At 49.5% G+C, this 22446-nt stretch overlaps 1 protein-coding gene across 3 annotated transcripts in view; it reads left to right on the top strand.

The window, feature by feature from the left end:
• The window catches only part of ACTL6B (actin like 6B), a 110675-nt gene that overhangs the window by 21096 nt on the left and 67133 nt on the right, over positions 1-22446 (top strand). For 2 of the 3 annotated variants that reach the window (XM_063449798.1, XM_063449800.1), the window contains exon 3: positions 15568-15730. The exons of the other annotated variant lie outside the window; for it this stretch is intronic. In XM_063449798.1, the coding sequence (XP_063305868.1) occupies positions 15568-15730 (163 nt within the window). The remainder of the gene's footprint in view (positions 1-15567; positions 15731-22446) is intronic. 3 annotated transcript variants of the gene reach the window in all.

The raw sequence follows: 22446 nt of genomic DNA, 5'->3' as shown, positions 1-22446 counted from the left end.
GCAGACAACTAACTGCTAATTAATCTATTACAGTGAAACTTTTTTTTTTTTTTAAATGCAAGCTATTGTGACACCAGATATGAGTGGTGGCACTGGGCAAGTGGGCACAGTATCCACTGTGAGCCTGACACACAGACGCTTGCAGACAACTAACTGCTATTCAATCTATTACAGTGAAAAAAAAGTTTTGGGGATTTTAAATGCATGCTATTGTGCCACCAGATATGAGTGGCACGTTGCACTGGCAGAGTACACGCTGTTGGCCTGACACACAGATGCTTGCAGACAACTAACTGCTAATTTATCTATTACAGTGAATCTTTTTTTTTTTTTTTAAATGCAAGCTATTGTGACACCAGATATGAGTGGTGGCACTGGGCAAGTGGGCACAGTATCCACTGTGAGCCTGACACAGAAGCTGGCAGGCAGGCAACTGCAATTAGATTACACAAAAAAAAAAGCAGACTGATGTTCTAGCCCCAAAAAGGGCTTTTTGGGGTGCTGTCCTTACAGCAGAGATCAGATGAGTCCTTCAGGACTGTAGTGGACACTGAATACACTAGCCTAGCTATACATTTCCCTATCAAATGAGCAGCAGCTACACTTTCCCTCCTCTATCTAAGAATGCAGCTTCAGAATGAATCTAAAATGGATGCTGTACAGGAGGTGGGAGGGTCTGGAAGGGAGGGTCTGCTGCTGATTGGCTGGAATGTGTCTGCTGACTGTGAGGCACAGGGTCAAAGTTTAGTCAATGATGACGAATAGGGGGCAGATCGAACCACGCATGTGTTCGCCCGCCGTGGCGAACGCGAACACGCTATGTTCGCCAGGAACTATTCGCCAGCGAACAATTCGGTACATCACTACTCACCATGTATCTGTGCATTCTAACTGTAACCCATCTCACCCTGTATCTGTGCATTCTAACGGTAACCCATCTCACCCTGTATCTCTGCACTCTAACTGTAATCCATCTCACTCTGTATCTGTGCATTCTAACTGTAACCCATCTCACCCTGTATCTGTGCATTCTAACGGTAACCCATCTCACCCTGTATCTCTGCACTCTAACTGTAATCCATCTCACTCTGTATCTGTGCATTCTAACTGTAACCCATCTCACCCTGTATCTGTGCACTCTAACTGTAATCCATCTCACCTTGTATCTGTGCATTCTAACTGTAATCCATCTCACCTTGTATCTGTGCATTTTAACTGTAATCCATCTCACCATGTATCTGTGCATTCTAACTGTAACCCATCTCACCCTGTATCTGTGCACTCTAACTGTAACCCATCTCACTATGTATCTGTGCATTCTAACTGTAATCCATCTCACCATGTATCTGTGCATTCTAGCTGTAACCCATCTCGCCCTGTATCTGTGCATTCTAACTGTAACCCATCTCACCCTGTATCTGTGCATTCTAACTGTAACCCATCTCACTATGTATCTGTGCATTCTAACTGTAATCCACTTTACCCTGTGTGACAGATCCATCTGTATGACTAGTATTGCTGGTTCGTCTGTTTTGCCTCCCTTTGTGGAATTACCTGTCTGTATGCCCCTGTTCGTTTATTACAGCATTATACCGAACAAAACTACCGAACGGACGGCCACCCAGAAGAGAAGTGTGCTGCTGGTTAACCTCTTGGCCCCAATTAGAACGTTGTGGTTAACCGCAGACACCTCTTCATTCTAACCGTATGCAGTGTGGTCGTCAGTCGTATGCCGACCATGAGGCGGCGGCCATTTTAAACACGCGAAAGACCAGTGGTGTTCGATGAACACCGCTGAAATTACCGATCGCCCTTTTTTTTCATCGAGGCATATGAACACCGGTCCGTTCGGGAGTTTGGATGATCCGAATGGACTTAACCCAGATAGCCATCCCATGGAGTCAATCATATACCAAAAGACATATGAAAGACTTTGACTCCATGGCGATTGAACTGTGTGCATTGGATCTGAGTGCTATTCGGTAGTAATATGCACTCAGATCCAGGCTATCTGGGGATACATTACACAAATCCAATGTATTCAGTATTTGTACAGTTATGTATTTTTATGTGTTTTTCATATACCATGTAAAATGGTGGTTTGCCTATATCCTTGGAGATAATTGGATTTCTTCCCAATTATCTCCAGGATAGAGAGGAGGGATTTACTTGTATAAAGGGGAGTGTTTAAACCTGGGCCACTGTGATTGGCTACTGTACAATATATGTCTCAGTCTTCCATCTGGTCCCCTAGGGGAGTGTCCACCAGGTGGGAGGACTGCATAAATACCGGGCAGGTAGCCCTCATTAAACAGATTCCTGTTTTACCCTCAAGACGGAGCTTGGTCTCGTGTTTGGGGGGATTGCTACTTGGAAGGATTTATTTTGCCTGTTTTAGCCGTGGAAGGAGTTTGGCTGATTTTGTGTTCGTGGATTTACCGCATTCCCTTGCACTCCGTTCGGGAGTTTGGCGGTCTGCTGTATAGAGCCTGTGTCTCTGGAAAGGGGGAATATAGGCTAAACATCATCCATTTAAGCTGTGAGTGTCTTAACAACTGGTGGCAAGCGACGGGATGACCCTCATCGCCCAGAGAGACAACTACATCCAGAATTAATGAAAATACAATACCAAAGCTGAAAGGAGCTACCCTTAAAGACCTACTGGAACAAAGAGGCAGACAAGCCAGTAATCTCAGGAAGAGGGAGATTATTGCAATACTGAACGAAATGGATGGAGTACCAGGGGCTGAAGGAACCAATGGGCCCAGCACAGCTGATAGAACCCCCGAAGAGGCAAGCTTTGACAGGGCGGTAAGAATCAGACTGGCTCATTATGGTCCCAACCCGTCTCCAGAGATCATCAGCCAGGTCATGGACGCTGTGGAGGCTAACCTGCTACGCCAAAGCGGTGCTGCAGCAGCTCCAGTTCCAGCAACCCCGGTGGAGAAAAGGAAGGTACAGTTTGCAGCTTTTAAATCCTTAATTGAGACAGACGGAGAGATTGATGGGTACCTTGCTGATTTTGATAGGCAATGTGCGCTACACAAGGTACCCGCAGAAGACTGGGTTACTATATTGTCCGGAAAGTTATTCGGCCGCGCCAGTGATGCTTTTCGGGCCATTCCTGATGAGGAGATCTGGGATTATGTGGCTGTAAAAGAAGCTTTGCTCTCCAGGTATGCCGTTACACCGGAGGCACACTGGAGGCGGTTCAGAGACACTGCTAAACTTCCTACGTCGAATGGGCATGTAAAGTACACTGCACAGCCGCTCACTGGATGGCGGGGTGCCAAGCCGTATCCGGGGAAGAAGTGCTGGAACATTGTTTTGAGAAATTATCCCCAGGAGTCAGAGAGTGGGTACGGGACCGTAAACCCTCCACCCTGCATGAAGCAGCCCGCCTGGCAGATGAGTACACGGATGCCCGTAAACTGGACAGTGCGATTAATAAGACTCCTGCCAGAGTGGAGTACCGACCAGCAGCACCCAAAGCAGCTACCGTCTACCAACCGCCGACGCACCGCACACCAGCACCCCCTCCAGCTAATAACTACCCTCAGCCGCCCTGGTTTAATTCACGGGACTACTCACAGCCTATCAGGTGTTTCGGGTGCAAGCAGTTGGGGAACAAACGACTGGAGTGCCTGCTGAATATAGCTAACCAGGCCCAGTCTTGGAGGAGACCCACCAGCGGAAACCAGCGCAACCCTCCGCCTGCTGCCCACTGCGTAGAGGAGGAGGAATGTTGGGGCGTCCTGCACGAGGCAGACCCCGTCCAAGCTGCTCACCGGGATAACCGACAACAACACTGGCAACTCGTCAAAGTGAACGGGAAGGAGGTCAGTGGTCTGCGGGATACCGGTGCAACCATGACATTGCTCCAAAAGCACTTGGTGTCTGAGAACCAGCACACCGGAGACACTGTGGCTGTGAGAGTAGCCGGGGCGCTGTGTTCCACCTGCCCGTTGCCCGGGTACATTTGGATTGGGGAGTGGGCGCTAGACATGTGTATGTGGGGATCATGAGGGATTTACCAGCTGACGTCCTCCTTGGAAATGATTTGGCCCCTCTTGTCTCCACATACGCTCCCATGGGTCCCGCTGAAGTTAATGCTGTGACAACCCGTGCCCAGACCCGTGCCGCCGAGACCGGCCCACCTGCTGCTGAGACCCAAGTAAGACTCTCTACTCCGACTTGCACCTTAGATCAGGCCCCCTTAGGCTGAGATACCCCAGAGAGGTACGGGAGGGAAACCCGGTAGGATCCGACCCTGGAGAAGTATAGAGCTAGGGCAGATGCTGGGGAAGAGGGAGTAGATGGGTGGGGGATAGGCTGTACAGAATTCCTAAACCTTCCCAGAAAAAGAATACCCCTCCACAGAACCGGCAGCCGGTGGTGCCTGCAAAATACCGGCAGGAGATTATGCGGATTGGGCATGATGTGCCGTTAGCTGGACATCTATGGTCCCGCCGCACAGCTCATAGGATCACCCAAAATTTCGTCTGGCCCAATTTTAACCGAGATGTGTGGGTATATTGTAGCACTTGTGACACATCAACGGGTAGGTAAACGGGGAATCACCCAAAAGCTAGGCTTATGTCTATGCCTATTATTGGGGATCCCTTTTCCCGCATAGCCATTGACATTGTGGGTCCACTGGCCAGGGCTAGTCCATCAGGTAAGAAGTATATTCTCACCGTGGTGGACTATGCCACTCATTACCCAGAGGCAGTAGCGCTGTCTAATATTGAGGCAGAGACAGTAGCTGATGCCCTGGTTAAGATTTTTACTAGGGTAGGGTTCCCTCAGGAGATTCTCTCCGACCAGGGAACTCAGTTTACCGCTGTGTTCACCCAGCAGCTGTGGAAGGTGTGCGGCATTAAACCGCTGCTTAGTTCACCCTATCACCCACAGACTTACGGTCTCTGCGAGAGCTTTATTGGCACCCTCAAGCAGATGTTGAGGACCTTTACTGACACTTGCAGAGACTGGGAGCGATTCCTTCCTCATCTGCTATTTGCATACAGAGAGGTGCCCCAGGAATCTATTGGGTTCTCTCCCTTTGAGCTACTCTATGGGAGAAGGGTCCGCGGACCCCTAGATCTCATTAGAGGACACTGGGAGGGAGAGACAGAGCAGGAAGGAACTCCCATATGTCCTGGAACTCCGGGACCGCATGGAGAAACTGTCCCTAATGGTAAGGGAGAATCTCCAGGCGGCCCAGGGGAGACAAAAGAGGTGGTACGATCGGGGTGCCCGACTGTGGGTCTTCCAGGTTGGGCAGAAGGTTTTAGTGCTCAACACTAAGTGAGACGCACGCGAAGACTTTGAGAACTGACTTCCCGGCTTTTTCTTCTCACTGTTACCTCTTGACCGGCCAGAGCTTCAGAGAGCAACCGCTTTACTTGGATTCTGCTTATCCCAAAGGACTCTGTAAATATACCGAATTGACTTTTCTGATTTTTTTATACTATTTATCACATTTTCATTTTTTCTACTATTGATGATGCTGTACAAATAAATTTTATAGATTTTTTTATTGAAAAAACGGGTGTTTGTTAAAGTTACTAAGTACTAGAGGACATTCAATCTTATCACTCTAGATCTATGCCAGTGACTTAGTGTGTGATCAGAAATCCATGCTGCAAGACATAAGATTGCATCTCTGTGTCTGTCTGGTATCATACAGATACATTGTTACAGATAGTGACACAGTGCAGCTGGAACGTATATAGAAGTCTATATCCACTGTTACATTCATTTATACTAGTTTGTACTTATTATATGGATTTAAAATAACTTCACTTTTACATTTTAAGGAGTTTTAGCTTGTTTTTCCTATTACTAATTCCAGTGATTACAATTTGAAATTGGGAGACGTTTAGATATTTTACACTTCAGTGTGTGTTCTACGTATTGGATTCATTTTTGGACTAGTACAGCTGTTTCTCTCTCTATAGTTAGAAGATCTCCTGGTACGTTTAGTGCTCAAGCCTGTGAAGACGAACAAGATGCAAGCATCTTGGCAGGGCCCATATAAGATAGTAGCTCAGGTATGTGATACTACCTACCTTATAGCCAGCTGTGCAGATGAAAGGATTCAGCGATCCTTTCATGTGAATATGCTGAAGGAGTATCAGGAGAGACCAGAAGATGTCGCTACAGTGTGTGCCCCGGCTGCAGACGACCCAGAGAATTTACCCCTGCCCGACTTATTAGAGAAGGACCCCCAGACTGACCTCACTAGTCTTGTACAGCTAGGGGATCGGTTAAGCCCTACGGAGAAGGTACAGGCAAAACAGCTTCTGTGGGAGCAGCAGGCGATGTTCTCCCAAGAGCCCAGCTACACTACCCTTGCTGTACATAAGGTAGAGACCCCTGGACAGAACCCCTTACAACAGCCACCCTACCGTATCCCTGACAGTCCTTGGGCCTCGCCTGTAGTCCTAGTGCCTAAGAAAGATGGGACCACCCGGTTCTGTGTGGACTACAGGTGGCTCAACGAGAGGACCACCACTGACGCCTACCCGATGCCCCGGGTAGACGAGTTATTAGACCGGATTGCCAGGGGACGCTATCTGACCACCATAGACCTGTGTAAGGGCTACTGGCAGATTCCCCTGGCCAAGGATGCTATCCTTAAGTTGGCCTTCATCACCCCATTTCCTCTGTACCAGTTTAAGGTCATGACATTTGGGATGAAGAATGCTCCGGCTACCTTCCAGCGTATGGTGGATAGACTTCTCGATGGCTTCCAGTGAGTCCTGGGAGGAACACCTGGTGCATGTAGGGGTGGTTCTGGACAAGGTTCGGGCCGCAGGCCTGACCTTGAAACCAGACAAGTGCCATCTAGGCATGGCTGGGTCACAGAGTGGGGTGTGGGAGCCAGAGACCAGAGCCAGCCAAGGTAAAGGCAGTGGCTAACTGGCCCACACCTATCAGGAAGACCCAGGTGCTAGCCTTCTTGGGGACGGCAGGGTACTACCGACATTTTGTCCCTGACTACAGTACTATCGCCTGTGGCGAAACCAACCTCGGCACTGGGCATTGGAGAAGCCTGTTTGCCCGCCTCATGCCTGCTGACTATGGCCCCTGTGAGATTTGGCCCTTTAAATACAGTATTTGGGCATATTGTATTTTACTGGGTGGCCAGCATTTCATGTATCAGAGACACATGGTGAGAACAATGGATGACGCACATGGTGAGAACAATGGATGGCGGCCATTTTAACTCACAGACACTGTTTGGACTTCTACATGGTGCCATCTCACTGGTAATTGGTGCACAAAGACATCGTGCAGTAGTTTTAAACTATACAACAGGAGACACATTATACAGTAATTATTTTTCATATAGCCTATAGTATATGTTCTGCGGAATCTGCATTAAACTGTATCTTCCAAACTACTGACCGGATCTGGGTGAATTTTGGATATGTGGTTCACCCAGATCCCCTGGTTCCCCATTTTTATGGGGTTATTGCATGTTTTGGGGTCCATGTGATATGTTTTATAAAACTGTATTTCTCTGCCTGTGATAATTATATTACCCATTGTGTTCAGTAATCATATCACAGGCAGAGGGGAGGATTTTGTGTGGGAGTGTCTATGTGTATTGTACTGATTGATTGGTTGTATTTCAAAACCCTGTGGGCAGTACTATGTTTGTGGATTGTGAATAAAAGAGGCTGTATGTGCCAGTACAGTCAGTTCTGCTTGACCTCAAAACGAAGTGTCGTCTCGTTATTGAAGGAATTTGATTGTATGCTGATTGCCAGGAGTGTAAGCTATTTGTATGCTTTTCCTGTTCAGCTGTTTATAGCATTCATATGCTTGAGAGCATTCGTATGCTTCTCCGGTTCGGTGGTTGTGGTGTCTGCAAGAGTGCTTGGAGCCCTCAGGAAGCGCTAGGAGCATCCTTCAACGGAGGTACCCAGTCGGGGTGCCCGTCGATCTGTTACATTGGTGGCAGCGGTGGGATGGCGTCCTAGTGCGAGGAGAAGCAGCTCAGAGACACTGGTAACGCTTGGAGTTACAAATTGAGGGCAAGGCTAGTATCCGTACAGCGCCCCTGGCTACAGAAGGATGGAATTGGCTAGTTTTCGGACAGCGTTCCATGATGAGGAGGAGGAGGCGGTCGCGGACTACAGGGATGCAGACAGAAAGGAACTCTGGTATGATGCCCTGGAAGATGCCCAGTGGCGGCGAGGTGAGAGCCTCCCCAGTGATGAGCAGCGGCTACAGAAGCGTGTGGCAATGCGGATGTATCTATTGGGAGAGCAGCCCATGGATGAGTGGGTGACAAGACTAGAGACCCTGGTATGGCGAAAGATCAGGCTAGACAACGCATACCAGGCCCTCTGGTGGCATACTGTTCGACTTACCCCCTGGACGGCCGAGCACGACTTACCGGAGGGGGATGATTATGATGGCCCGGGTTTATTATGGGATGCCTTGGAGGACGACATTGATCTTGGCAGCACGGAGGGGTCTAGGTTTTGGGACATCTACAACTACCGGATGGGCATGTATGTCTTAGCTGATGAATGCGAGGTGAGCAAAGACATGACCCACCTGGTAACAAGGGAGTGGGAGCTGGAGCAGGACTACCAACACCTGCTCAGCTTTGTGAAGCCCCAACCTACCCAACAAGCAGAACCAGACCTCCTAGACTGGTCCTGGGAAGACCCACAGATGGCAGGTGGAGATGGAACGGCGGTCTCTCTACCGGCCCTACAGGGATGCTGGGCAGTCGGCCCAGATCCCCAGCAGCAGTGTGAAGTGCAGGGAGTGGAGAGCATCGTCTCGCCTCCCCAGCGGCAGTGTGCCTTGCAGGGAGAGGAGAGTAGTGTCCTCCCTCCCCAGCGGCAGGGTGAGCTACAGGGATGCTGGGCAGTCAGCCCAGATCCCCAGCGCGAGATTGATTTGCAGGAAATAGAGAGCCGTGTCTCCTTTCCCCAGCGGCATTGTGAAGTGCAGGGAGTGGAGAGCATTGTCTCCCCTCCCCAGCGGCAGGGTGAGCTACAGGGATGCTGGGCGGTCTGCTCAGATCCCCAGCGGCAGTGTGATTTGCAGGGAATAGAGAGCAGTGTCTCCTTTCCCCAGCGGCAGAGTACATTACAGGGAGGAGAGACCACTGGTTTCAGCGGCAGAGCGCACTATTGGAAGGGGAGACAGTCGGCCCCCCTCTCTACCAGCTGAGAGAGTGTCAGGGAGTGGAGCCTGTTACCCCCGCTCCCCAGCAGCTGAAAGTGTGTAAGGGAGAGGAGTTTGTTACCCCCTCTCCCCAGCGGTAGCGTAGCCCACCAAGGGGAGACACTAAGCCCCCCACCAGCGCAGATGGGACCGTGGTCTCTGCGCTCAAGCTACTGGGAGTGGAGAGCAGCGTCCTCCCTCCTCAGCGGCAGAGTGTCCTACAGGGAGCAGAGACAGTTGGTCTCTCACCCCAGCGACAGGACAACTTATGGAAAGGGGAGACCATTGGTCTCCCTCTTCAACAGCAGAGAGAGTGTCAGGGAGGGGAGTCTGTTAACCCCTCTTCCCAGAGGCAGTGTCCTACACTAAAAAGGGAGACAGCATGGCTTCCCCTCCAGCAGAAGCCCCAGGGCCAGAGTGAGGAGCCTACTACGCCGTTCCCTCACCTGGGCTTCAACCAGGCTACTCCCGTGGTAGCGCTAGCACCAGGGCAGAGTACCGCTGGTCTCTGCCCACCCAGCAACCCACCGATCCAGAGTGCTAGTACCCCCCAGAGTCGAGGTGGAGCTCCTGGACCTGGACAAGCGACCCACTACTCCAGGTGTAGTAACCAATTTTTGTGGGTGGGCTGCGCTACTGACTATGTTTTGTGGGTGGGTTGCTGGACTAACCAAGGCACTAACCGACAGGAGGCCAGATACCTTGTTAGTCTTTTTGGGAAAGGGGAGAAATGTGGCGAAACCAACCTCACCACTGGGCATTGGAGAAGCCTGTTTGCCCGCCTCCTGCCTGCTGTCTATGGCCCCTGGGAGATTTGGCCCTTTAAATACAGTATTTGGGCATATTGTATTTTATTATGCTGCTACTGGCCCTTTAAGAACCATCTGGTGACATACTGTGGAGTTACTGGGTGGCCACCATTTCATGAATCAGAGACACATGGTGAGAACAATGGATGAAGCACATGGTGAGAACAATGGATGGCGGCCATTTTAACTCACAGACACTGTTTGGACTTTGCTACACGGTGCCATCTCGCTGGTATTTGGTGCACAAAGACATCTTGCAGTAGTTTTAAACTATACAACAGGAGTGTAAGCTGATTGTATACTTTTCCTGTTCAGCTGTTTGTAGCATTCATATGCTTGAGAGCATTCGTATGCTTCTCCGGTTCGGTGGTTGTGTTGTCTGTGGCGAAACCGACCTCGCCACGTGTCCTTGGAGGGGGCTGCTTGCCCGCCTCTTGCCTTTAGACTATGGCTCCTGTTCTTTTTCCCTGCAGAAAGGCTGGTCTGTGCCTTTCTGCGGACTGTTAAAGCCATGCTACCCCAGATAGCTATGCCATGGAGCTCAGCCGTATACTGAAAGACTGTATGAAAGACTTTGGCTCCATGGCGATTGAACTGGATGTATGTGATCTGAGCGCCATCTGGTAATAATGTGCGCTCAGATCTAAGCTATCTGGGGATAGGTAGAATGTCTGTATTTTATGTAATAAATGTAACCTTGTGTATTTTATTGTATTTTTATGTCTTTTATTGTCCTTTGTCTGCCATGTGGCTAATGGAGTTTTACCTCTGACCTTGGAGATAATTGGATTACTTCTCAATTACCGTATTTATTCGAGTATAATGTGCACACGTGTATAACGCGCACCCTTAATTTTCGATTAAAAATCGGTATAAAATTTTGGACAAGGACAAAAACAAGCAATGAACTAAAATATTTAAAAAAATACAGACTCACAATGAGAAGTGAGGACAAAATGTTGTTAACCTCATGGAAGCCGAATGGTGCGTGCAATACAATCATAAGCTTCTTTCCAGGCAGTCAAACCATAATCTTACAGCCAGGCACATTTACCTCAGACATCCAGCCAGACGGCACCCACTCCCTCCCTCTTCTGCTGGGCTAATGCTGGGCTAATGCAGGGATCCACCTCCACTACAGACTGCCTACTCTCTGCAGCTGCCCTTACCCGCCGCCGCTTGCCGCCTTTCCTTCCTCCCTCTCTCTCTGTGCCGTACAGTGAGCGTACAGTGAGCGGCTGCAGCCCGGAAAAGGCGCAGTGCGAACTCACCCTACCCCAGCCATCGTTTATAATGCGCACCCAAACTTTGAATTCTTTTTTGGTACAAAATTTTGCGCGTTATACTCAAATAAATACGGTATCTCCAGGATCGAAGACTCTGTGGAACTGGTTTTGGGCAGAAAAGCCATGCTTCATTTGGTCACAAAGGACTTCGATCTATCTTTTGAACCAATGGACCAATTTGGATGATTTTGACATATGTTTGTATTTGGAGTATGCTGTTTATGAAAATGTATGTATTTATGTTTGTGACATGTATATTTTAGAAGTTATAAATATTGTGTAAAAACTGTATTCCTCTGCCTGTAATAATGAGATTACCCATTGTGTTCAGTAATCATATCACAGGCAGAGGGGAGGATTTTGTGTGGGAGTGTCTGTGTGTATTGTACGGATTGATTGGTTGTTCTGTAATACCCTGTGGGCTGTACTGTGGTTGTGGATTGGGAATAAAAGAGACTGTATGTGCCAGGACAGTCAGATTCTGCTTAACCCTCAAAACGAAGTGTTGTCTCGTTATTGGGGGAATTGTATTGTATGCTGACTGCCAGGAGTGTAACCCTTTTGTATGGTTTTCTGTTCGGCTGTTTCCAGGATTCGTGTAGTTTGCAGTTCGGGAGATTGGTGCTTGCAGTAGCTGCTTGTCTATCTGGAAGGGGAATATCGCCTAAACGGTTATTAACCTCTGGTGAGCGAAACGGTCCATTACAGTGTCTGCTAGAGTGCTTGGAGCCCTCAGGAAGCGCTAGGAGCATCCTTCAACGGAGGTACCCAGTCGGGGTGCCCGTCGATCCGTTACATCGCCAAGCCCCTGACTGACCTGACAAAAAACAATTTACCTAAGCAGGTCCTGTGGTCTCCAGCTTGTGAAGCCACGTTTCAGGCACTGAAGCAGGCTCTTGTGAATGCCCCTGTCCTGGCTGCCCTAGTTCCTAACAAACACTTTCTTGTTCATACAGATGCTTCCATGTATGAACTGGGGGCTGTGCTGAGCCAGGTCGGGGAAGATAGAGGAGAGCACCCTGTCACATATCTCAGCAGAAAGTTATTACCTCGGGAAGTGAGCTATGCGGCAGTGGAGAAAGAGTGTTTAGCCCTGGTCTGGGCATTGAAGAAGTTGAGCCCCTATTTATACGGGCAGGAATTTTCCCTTATAACGGACCACAATCCCCTTGTCTGGCTTAACCGGGTCTCAGGAGACAATGGTAGACTGCTGCGGTGGAGTTTCGCCCTACAACCTTATAACTTCACCATCAGCTACCAACCCGGTAAGCAGAACGGGAATGCTGATGGATTGTCCCGGCAAACTGACGTCCCTACCACCTCCTAGTCCGGTCATCTCCAAGTTGACTCGCCAAAGGGTCAAGCCGGGTCTGCCGGAGGGACCCGTGTGACAGATCCATCTGTATGACTAGTATTGCTGGTTCGTCTGTTTTGCCTCCCTTCGTGGAATTACCTGTCCGTATGCACCTGTTCGTTTATTACAGCATTATACCGAACAAAACTACTGAACGGACGGCCACCCAGAAGAGAAGTGTGCTGCTGGTTAACCTCTTGGCCCCAATAGAACGTTGTGGTTAACAGCAGACACCTCTTCATTCTAACCGTATGCAGGGTGGTTGTCGTTCGTATGCCGACCACGAGGCGACGCCCATTTTAAATACGCGAAAGACCAACGGTGTTTGACGAAGATCTTATGGAACTATAAACGGACACTTTTCCTACCGAACACCGCTGAAACTACCAATCGCCCTTCTTTTCGTCGAGGCATATGAACACTGGTCCGTTCGGGAGTTTGGATGATACGAATGGACTTAACCCAGATACCCATCCCATCAAGTCAATCATATACCGAAAGACATACGAAAGACTTTGACTCCATGGCGATCGAACTGTGTGCATTCGATCTGAGCTCTATTCGGTAGTAATATGCACTCAGATCCAGGCTATCTGGGGATACGTTACACGAATTCAATGTATTCGGTATTTGGATTTCTTCCCAATTATCTCCAGGATAGAGAGGAGGGATTTACTTGTATAAAGGGGAGTGTTTAAACCTGGGCCACTGTGCTTGGCTACTGTACAATATATGTCTCAGTCTTCCATCTGGTCCCCTAGGCAGGGGCGTATTAGCCGCGAGGCAAACAAGGCATTTGCCTTGGGCGGCATCTTCCAGGGGGCGGCAAAAAACGCCGCCCCCAAATGCCCAAGGCAAATGTCTTGTTAGCCTTGCGGCTAACAGACATGCTGGGCTGGTTGCTGGTTGCTGGGCGGCCGGCGAGGAAGCTCTTCCCCTGAGCTCTCTGCTCAGCTCCCTCGCGCGCCGCCCGCAGAGTGAGACTGGGAGCCGGAATATGACGTCATATTCCGGCTCCGCCTCCCAGCCTCACTCTGCGGGCGGCGCGCGAGGGAGCTGAGCAGAGAGCTCAGGGGAAGAGCTCCCTCGCCGGCTGCCCAGCCTGCCCGCCAGTGCCGTCCTGCAGCCACTGGACCACCAGGGAATGGGAGAACCCCCCCACCCCCAGCATTCCCAAAGGTAGGGAGGGAGGGGGGGGGGGGGGAGTAAATAATAAAAAAAAATTTGTTAATGTGAGTGTGTGTGTGTGTCTGACTGTGTGTGTCTGATAGTGTGTGTGTGTGTGTGTGTCTGTTAGTGTGTGTGTGTCTGTTAGTGTGTGTCTGTGACTGTGTGTGTTAGTGTGTGTGTGTCTGTTAGTGTGTGTGTCTGACTGTGTGTGTCTGACTGTGTGTCCGACAGTGTGTGTCTGTTAGTGTGTGTGTTTGTCAGACTGTGTGTGTTTGTTAGTGTGTGTGTCTCACTGTGTGTGTCTGTTAGTGTGCATGTGTCCGACTGTGTGTGTCTGTTAGTGTGTGTCCGACTGTGTGTGTTTGTTAGTGTGTGTCTGACTGTGTGTGTTTGTTAGTGTGTGTGTCTCACTGTGTGTGTCTGTTAGTGTGTGTGTGTCCGACTGTGTGTGTCTGTTAGTGTGTGTCCGACTGTGTGTGTTTGTTAGTGTGTGTGTCTCACTGTGTGTGTTTGTTAGTGTGTGTGTGTCCGACTGTGTGTGTCTGACTGTGTGTGTCTGTTAGCTAGTGTATGCGTATCTGTCAGTGAATGTGTGTGTATTTAGAAGGCGGGGCAGGGGGGAAGGGTTGGGTGGGGGTGGCGCACGCGCGTGGGGGGGGGGGTATCTGAGTTTTGTCTTGCCTAGGGCAACACAAAACCAAGATACACTACTGCCCCTAGGGGAGTGTCCACCAGGCGGGAGACCTGCATAAATACCGGCAGGTAGCCCTCATTAAACAGATTCATGTTTTACCCTTGGTCTCGTGTTTGGGGGGATTGCTACATGGAAGGATTTATTTAGCCTGTTTTAGCCGTGGAAGGAGTTCGGCTGATTTTGTGTTTGTGGATTTACCGCGTTCCCTTGCACTCCGTTCGGGAGTTTGGCGGTCTGCCGTATAGAGCCTGTGTCTCTGGAAAGGGGGAATATTGACTAAACGGCAGTTTCATCCATTTAAGCTGTGAGTGTCTTAACACCCTGTATCTGTGCATTCTAACTGTAATCCATTTTACCATGTATCTGTGCATTCTAACTGTAACCCATCTCACCATGTATCTGTGCACTCTAACTGTAATCCATCTCACCCTGTATCTGTGCACTCTAACTGTAATCCATCTAACCCTGTATCTGTGCACTCTAACTGTAATCCATCTCACCCTGTATCTGTTCACTCTAACTGTAATCCATCTAACCCTGTATCTGTGCATTGTAACTGTAATCCATCCCACCCTGTGATCTATCTCACTCTGTATCTATGCACTCTAACTGTAATCCATCCCACCCTGTATCGGTGCACTCTAACTGTAATCCATCCCACCCTGTGATCTATCTCACTCTGTATCTATGCACTCTAACTGTAATCCATCCCACCCTGTATCTGTGCATTGTAACTGTAATCCATCCCACCCTGTATCTGTGCACTCTAACTGTAATCCATCTCACCCTGTATCTGTGCACTCTAACTGTAATCCATCTAACCCTGTATCTGTGCATTGTAACTGTAATCCATCCCACCCTGTATCTATGGACTGTGCACTCTAACTGTAATCCATCTCACCCTGTATCTATGGACTGTGCACTCTAACTGTCATCCATCTCACCCTGTATCTGTGCACTCTAACCCATGTTTCCTCCACTTACTCTCACTCTCATAATATTACCAGTGTTCCCTTAAACCCTTGTTTCCTGCACTTGCTCTTTCTCTCCTTCACTCAGGCGGACTTTCCCACCACCCTGGGCATCCTATCTCCTGATGACTCTCTCCCTTCCGAGCTCGAGAAAGACCGCAAGCAGAGCCGAGTGTATTACATTGATACTACCTGTTTGCACGTCCCACGTCCACTCACTGAGGTCACCTCTCCACTCAAGAATGGCATGAGTGAGACTACTTCTTGCAATCCTTATCATCCTGTGCCATCTACCATATGTACTGCCAGCTCCCCTATCCTCTGCCATCTACCATATGTAATGCCAGCCCTCCCTATCCTGTGCCATCTACCATATGTAATACCAGCACTCCCTATCCTGTGCCATCTACCATATGTAATACCAGCACTCCCTATCCTGTGCCATCTACCATATGTACTGCCAGCCCTCCCTATCCTGTGCCATCTACCATATGTAATACCAGCACTCCCTATCCTGTGCCATCTACCATATGTAATGCCAGCCCTCCCTATCCTGTGCCATCTACCATATGTAATACCAGCCCTCCCTATCCTGTGCCATCTACCATATGTAATACCAGCACTCCCTATCCTGTGCCATCTACCATATGTAATGCCAGCCCTCCCTATCCTGTGCCATCTACCATATGTAATGCCAGCCCTCCCTATCCTGTGCCATCTACCATATGTACTGCCAGCTCCCCTATCCTCTGCCATCTACCATATGCAATACCAGCTCTCCCTATCCTGTGCCATCTACCATATGTACTGCCAGCTCCCCTATCCTGTGCCATCTACCATATGTACTGCCACCTCCCCTATCCTGTGCCATCTACCATATGTACTTCCAGCTCCCCTATCCTGTGCCATCTACCATATGTACTGCCACCTCCCCTATCCTGTGCCATCTACCATATGTACTGCCACCTCCCCTATCCTGTACCATCTACCATATGTACTGCCACCTCCCCTATCCTGTGCCATCTACCATATGTACTTCCAGCTCCCCTATCCTCTGCCATCTACCATATGTACTGCCACCTCCCCTATCCTGTGCCATCTACCATATGTAATGCCAGCCCTCCCTATCCTCTGCCATCTACCATATGTACTGCCAGCTCCCCTATCCTCTGCCATCTACCATATGCAATACCAGCTCTCCCTATCCTGTGCCATCTACCATATGTAATGCCAGCCCTCCCTATCCTGTGCCATCTACCATATGCACTGCCACCTCCCCTATCCTCTGCCATCTACCATATGTACTGCCAGCTCCCCTATCCTGTGCCATCTACCATATGTACTGCCAGCTCCCCTATCCTCTGCCATCTACCATATGTAATGCCAGCCCTCCCTATCCTGTGCCATCTACCATATGTAATACCAGCCCTCCCTATCCTCTGCCATCTACCATATGTACTGCCAGATCCCCTATCCTGTGCCATCTACCATATGTAATACCAGCCCTCCCTATCCTGTGCCATCTACCATATTTAATGCCAGCCCTCCCTATCCTGTGCCATCTACCATATGTAATGCCAGCCCTCCCTATCCTGTGCCATCTACCATATGTAATACCAGCTCTCCCTATCCTGTGCCATCTACCATATGCACTGCCACCTCCCCTATCCTGTGCCATCTACCATATGTAATGCCAGCCCTCCCTATCCTGTGCCATCTACCATATGTACTGCCAGCTCCCCTATCCTCTGCCATCTACCATATGCAATACCAGCTCTCCCTATCCTGTGCCATCTACCATATGCACTGCCACCTCACCTATCCTGTGCCATCTACCATATGCACTGCCACCTCCCCTATCCTCTGCCATCTACCATATGTACTGCCAGCTCACCTATCCTGTGCCATCTACCATATGTACTGCCAGCTCCCCTATCCTCTGCCATCTACCATATGTAATGCCAGCCCTCCCTATCCTGTGCCATCTACCATATGTAATACCAGCCCTCCCTATCCTCTGCCATCTACCATATGTACTGCCAGATCCCCTATCCTCTGCCATCTACCATATGTAATGCCAGCCCTCCCTATCCTGTGCCATCTACCATATGTAATGCCAGCCCTCCCTATCCTGTGCCATCTACCATATGCAATACCAGCTCCCCTATCCTGTGCCATCTACCATATGTACTGCCAGCTCCCCTATCCTGTGCCATCTACCATATGTACTGCCAGCTCCCCTATCCTGTGCCATCTACCATATGTAATGCCAGCCCTCCCTATCCTCTGCCATCTACCATATGTACTGCCAGCCCTCCCTATCCTGTGCCATCTACCATATGTAATACCAGCTCCCCTATCCGGTGCCATCTACCATATGCAATACCAGCTCTCACTATCCCGTGTCATTTTGGGGACAACTGGGCCCAACTCTGTATTACATTGTGCGTTATAAAGGAGCCGGTGACTGTATAATTCTATGAGCTGCTTATATACCTACATTTAACGCCATTCCCTAAAACTGACTGCGAAGCCACTTGGTAACATGAAGAGACATGTGGGCTTTGCTTTGTCCTTCCATAACAAGTAAATGGAAGACCAGGACTAGCAGAAACGTTACTTCTTGGGGCAAGGAAAGCTTAAAATATCCTCATTTTGTATAATTTACATTTTATTTCACTTGGATCCCTAACGCAATCTCCATACGATTGCATTTACATTGGGTTAGTTAGCATCCCTTTAATGATTCCTCTAAGTGCATAATATATTCATCCATCCAATATGTTCTGTCCTAGCTTATTCTGTAACACCCATGCTCACCTAGCCCCTCTCCGCTTACAGTGTACGCTTACGGGGTGCAGAATCAGGAGGGCAGGTGTCACAGGAATATGTACCCCATAAATTTGGGCTATATTTGTAGATTTCAGGTTTTAAAGACTAATCTTAACACTAACAAATGTTCCTGGACCTGGGGTGGAGATAGACGGTAACCAATTCATATTCTGATTTACATCTCCTGACCCTCAGGAAGGACTATTTTACAAAACAGAGTGATCCCAGTGCTTACAGCCTCTTCCCAGCCCTACCCCCTGCCAGGACATCCTCCCCTGCTGCCTGGCCCAGGGCAATAAGGGGTTTCACACAATAGATGAATTCAAAGGCAAATGTACAGCAATCTAAATTTCAAGGGAGGGTCCCCCATTAAATCTCCTCTTTGATCCATAGACAGGCTGCAGGCCGAGAGGCCCAGAGGTCTAAAAAAGAGAGAAAATAAAAGGAGTAACATTGCACCAGCAGGACACCTCTGCACACCTTGAAACAGGGCAGAATTACTAAACTGGAAAATGTGGGAAATTGACAAAGGAATTGCATCGGTAAAAATAGTTGTGGATGACAATTCTTCGGATTTGTTCATTTTGCCGTAACATTTGTGAATTCCTGTTTGGGACAGATGTTTAATTGACATTTTAATAACGGTTTGCACAGCACTATCATATTTCACATATATAGACTATTTCATATATTTCAACACCAGGGGTAGAAATATTTCAAATTCTGCAGTTCTGTCTCATATTGCAGTTTGTTTATCAGTGACTAGACTCCCAGATCTGGTATATTACTGGTGATAAAACAATGCTTGCTATGCTGGGTCAAACTGACAATGGTCCACAGATATACTGTGTATTGGGCATAATCTGTGCCAGTCCTGCCCTCTGTCAGTCTACATGCTAGATATAGTAATTGCCAGTCCTGCCCTCTGTGAGTCTCCATGCTAGATATAGTCTGTGCCAGTCCTGCCCTCTGTCAGTCTCCATGCTAGGTATAGTCTGTGCCAGTCCTGCCCTCTGTGAGTCTCCATGCTAGATATAGTCTGTGCCAGTCCTGCCCTCTGTGAGTCTCCATGCTAGATATAATCTGTGCCAGTCCTGCCCTCTGTGAGTCTCCATGCTAGATATAGTCTGTGCCAGTCCTGCCCTCTGTGAGTCTCCATGCTAGATATAGTCTGTGCCAGTCCTGCCCTCTGTCAGTCTCCATGCTAGGTATAGTCTGTGCCAGTCCTGCCCTCTGTGAGTCTCCATGCTAGATATAGTCTGTGCCAGTCCTGCCCTCTGTGAGTCTCCATGCTAGATATAATCTGTGCCAGTCCTGCCCTCTGTGAGTCTCCATGCTAGATATAGTCTGTGCCAGTCCTGCCCTCTGTGAGTCTCCATGCTAGATATAGTCTGTGCCAGTCCTGCCCTCTGTGAGTCTCCATGCTAGATATAGTCTGTGCCAGTCCTGCCCTCTGTGAGTCTCCATGCTAGATATAGTCTGTGCCAGTCCTGCCCTCTGTGAGTCTCCATGCTAGATATAGTCTGTGCCAGTCCTGCCCTCTGTGAGTCTCCATGCTAGGTATAGTCTGTGCCAGTCCTGCCCTCTGTGAGTCTCCATGCTAGGTATAGTCTGTGCCAGTCCTGCCCTCTGTGAGTCTCCATGCTAGATATAGTCTGTGCCAGTCCTGCCCTCTGTGAGTCTCCATGCTAGATATAGTCTGTGCCAGTCCTGCCCTCTGTGAGTCTCCATGCTAGATATAGTATGTGCCAGTCCTGCCCTCTGTGAGTCTCCATGCTAGATATAGTCTGTGCCAGTCCTGCCCTCTGTGAGTCTCCATGCTAGATATAGTATGTGCCAGTCCTGCCCTCTGTGAGTCTCCATGCTAGATATAGTCTGTGCCAGTCCTGCCCACTGTGAGTCTCCATGCTAGGTATAGTCTGTGCCAGTCCTGCCCTCTGTGAGTCTCCATGCTAGATATAGTCTGTGCCAGTCCTGCCCACTGTGAGTCTCCATGCTAGATATAGTCTGTGCCAGTCCTGCCCTCTGTGAGTCTCCATGCTAGATATAGTCTGTGCCAGTCCTGCCCTCTGTGAGTCTCCATGCTAGATATAGTCTGTGCCAGTCCTGCCCTCTGTGAGTCTCCATGCTAGATATAGTCTGTGCCAGTCCTGCCCTCTGTGAGTCTCCATGCTAGATATAGTCTGTGCCAGTCCTGCCCTCTGTGAGTCTCCATGCTAGATATAGTCTGTGCCAGTCCTGCCCTCTGTCAGTCTCCATGCTAGATATAGTCTGTGCCAGTCCTGCCCTCTGTGAGTCTCCATGCTAGATATAGTCTGTGCCAGTCCTGCCCTCTGTGAGTCTCCATGCTAGGTATAGTCTGTGCCAGTCCTGCCCTCTGTCAGTCTCCATGCTAGATATAGTCTGTGCCAGTCCTGCCCTCTGTGAGTCTCCATGCTAGATATAGTCTGTGCCAGTCCTGCCCTCTGTGAGTCTCCATGCTTGATATAGTCTGTGCCAGTCCTGCCCTCTGTGAGTCTCCATGCTTGATATAGTCTGTGCCAGTCCTGCCCTCTGTCAGTCTCCATGCTAGATATAGTCTGTGCCAGTCCTGCCCTCTGTGAGTCTCCATGCTAGATATAGTCTGTGCCAGTCCTGCCCTCTGTGAGTCTCCATGCTTGATATAGTCTGTGCCAGTCCTGCCCTCTGTGAGTCTCCATGCTAGGTATAGTCTGTGCCAGTCCTGCCCTCTGTCAGTCTCCATGCTAGATATAGTCTGTGCCAGTCCTGCCCTCTGTCAGTCTCCATGCTAGGTATAGTCTGTGCCAGTCCTGCCCTCTGTGAGTCTCCATGCTAGATATAGTCTGTGCCAGTCCTGCCCTCTGCCAGTCTCCATGCTAGATATAGTCTGTGCCAGTCCTGCCCTCTGTGAGTCTCCATGCTAGATATAGTCTGTGCCAGTCCTGCCCTCTGTGAGTCTCCATGCTAGATATAGTCTGTGCCAGTCCTGCCCTCTGTCAGTCTCCATGCTAGATATAGTCTGTGCCAGTCCTGCCCTCTGTGAGTCTCCATGCTAGATATAGTATGTGCCAGTCCTGCCCTCTGTGAGTCTCCATGCTAGATATAGTCTGTGCCAGTCCTGCCCTCTGTGAGTCTCCATGCTAGATATAGTATGTGCCAGTCCTGCCCTCTGTGAGTCTCCATGCTAGATATAGTCTGTGCCAGTCCTACCCTCTGTGAGTCTCCATGCTAGATATAGTCTGTGCCAGTCCTGCCCTCTGTCAGTCTCCATGCTAGATATAGTCTGTGCCAGTCCTGCCCTCTGTGAGTCTCCATGCTTGATATAGTCTGTGCCAGTCCTGCCCTCTGTCAGTCTCCATGCTAGATATAGTCTGTGCCAGTCCTGCCCTCTGTGAGTCTCCATGCTAGATATAGTCTGTGCCAGTCCTGCCCTCTGTGAGTCTCCATGCTAGATATAGTCTGTGCCAGTCCTGCCCTCTGTGAGTCTCCATGCTAGATATAGTCTGTGCCAGTCCTGCCCTCTGTGAGTCTCCATGCTAGATATAGTCTGTGCCAGTCCTGCCCTCTGTGAGTCTCCATGCTAGATATAGTCTGTGCCAGTCCTGCCCTCTGTGAGTCTCCATGCTAGATATAGTCTGTGCCAGTCCTGCCCTCTGTCAGTCTCCATGCTAGATATAGTCTGTGCCAGTCCTGCCCTCTGTGAGTCTCCATGCTAGGTATAGTCTGTGCCAGTCCTGCCCTCTGTGAGTCTCCATGCTAGATATAGTCTGTGCCAGTCCTGCCCTCTGTCAGTCTCCATGCTAGATATAGTCTGTGCCAGTCCTGCCCTCTGTGAGTCTCCATGCTAGGTATAGTCTGTGCCAGTCCTGCCCTCTGTGAGTCTCCATGCTAGATATAGTCTGTGCCAGTCCTGCCCTCTGTCAGTCTCCATGCTAGATATAGTCTGTGCCAGTCCTGCCCTCTGTGAGTCTCCATGCTAGATATAGTCTGTGCCAGTCCTGCCCTCTGTGAGTCTCCATGCTAGATATAGTCTGTGCCAGTCCTGCCCTCTGTGAGTCTCCATGCTAGATGTAGTCTGTGCCAGTCCTGCCCTCTGTGAGTCTCCATGCTAGATATAGTCTGTGCCAGTCCTGCC

This window comes from Pelobates fuscus, chromosome 3 (assembly GCF_036172605.1).
Source record: "Pelobates fuscus isolate aPelFus1 chromosome 3, aPelFus1.pri, whole genome shotgun sequence".
NCBI classification, from domain to species: Eukaryota; Metazoa; Chordata; class Amphibia; order Anura; family Pelobatidae; genus Pelobates; species Pelobates fuscus.
The sequence above is the reverse complement of the archived record's forward strand: the minus strand, read 5'-3'. Positions and strand labels throughout refer to the sequence as shown.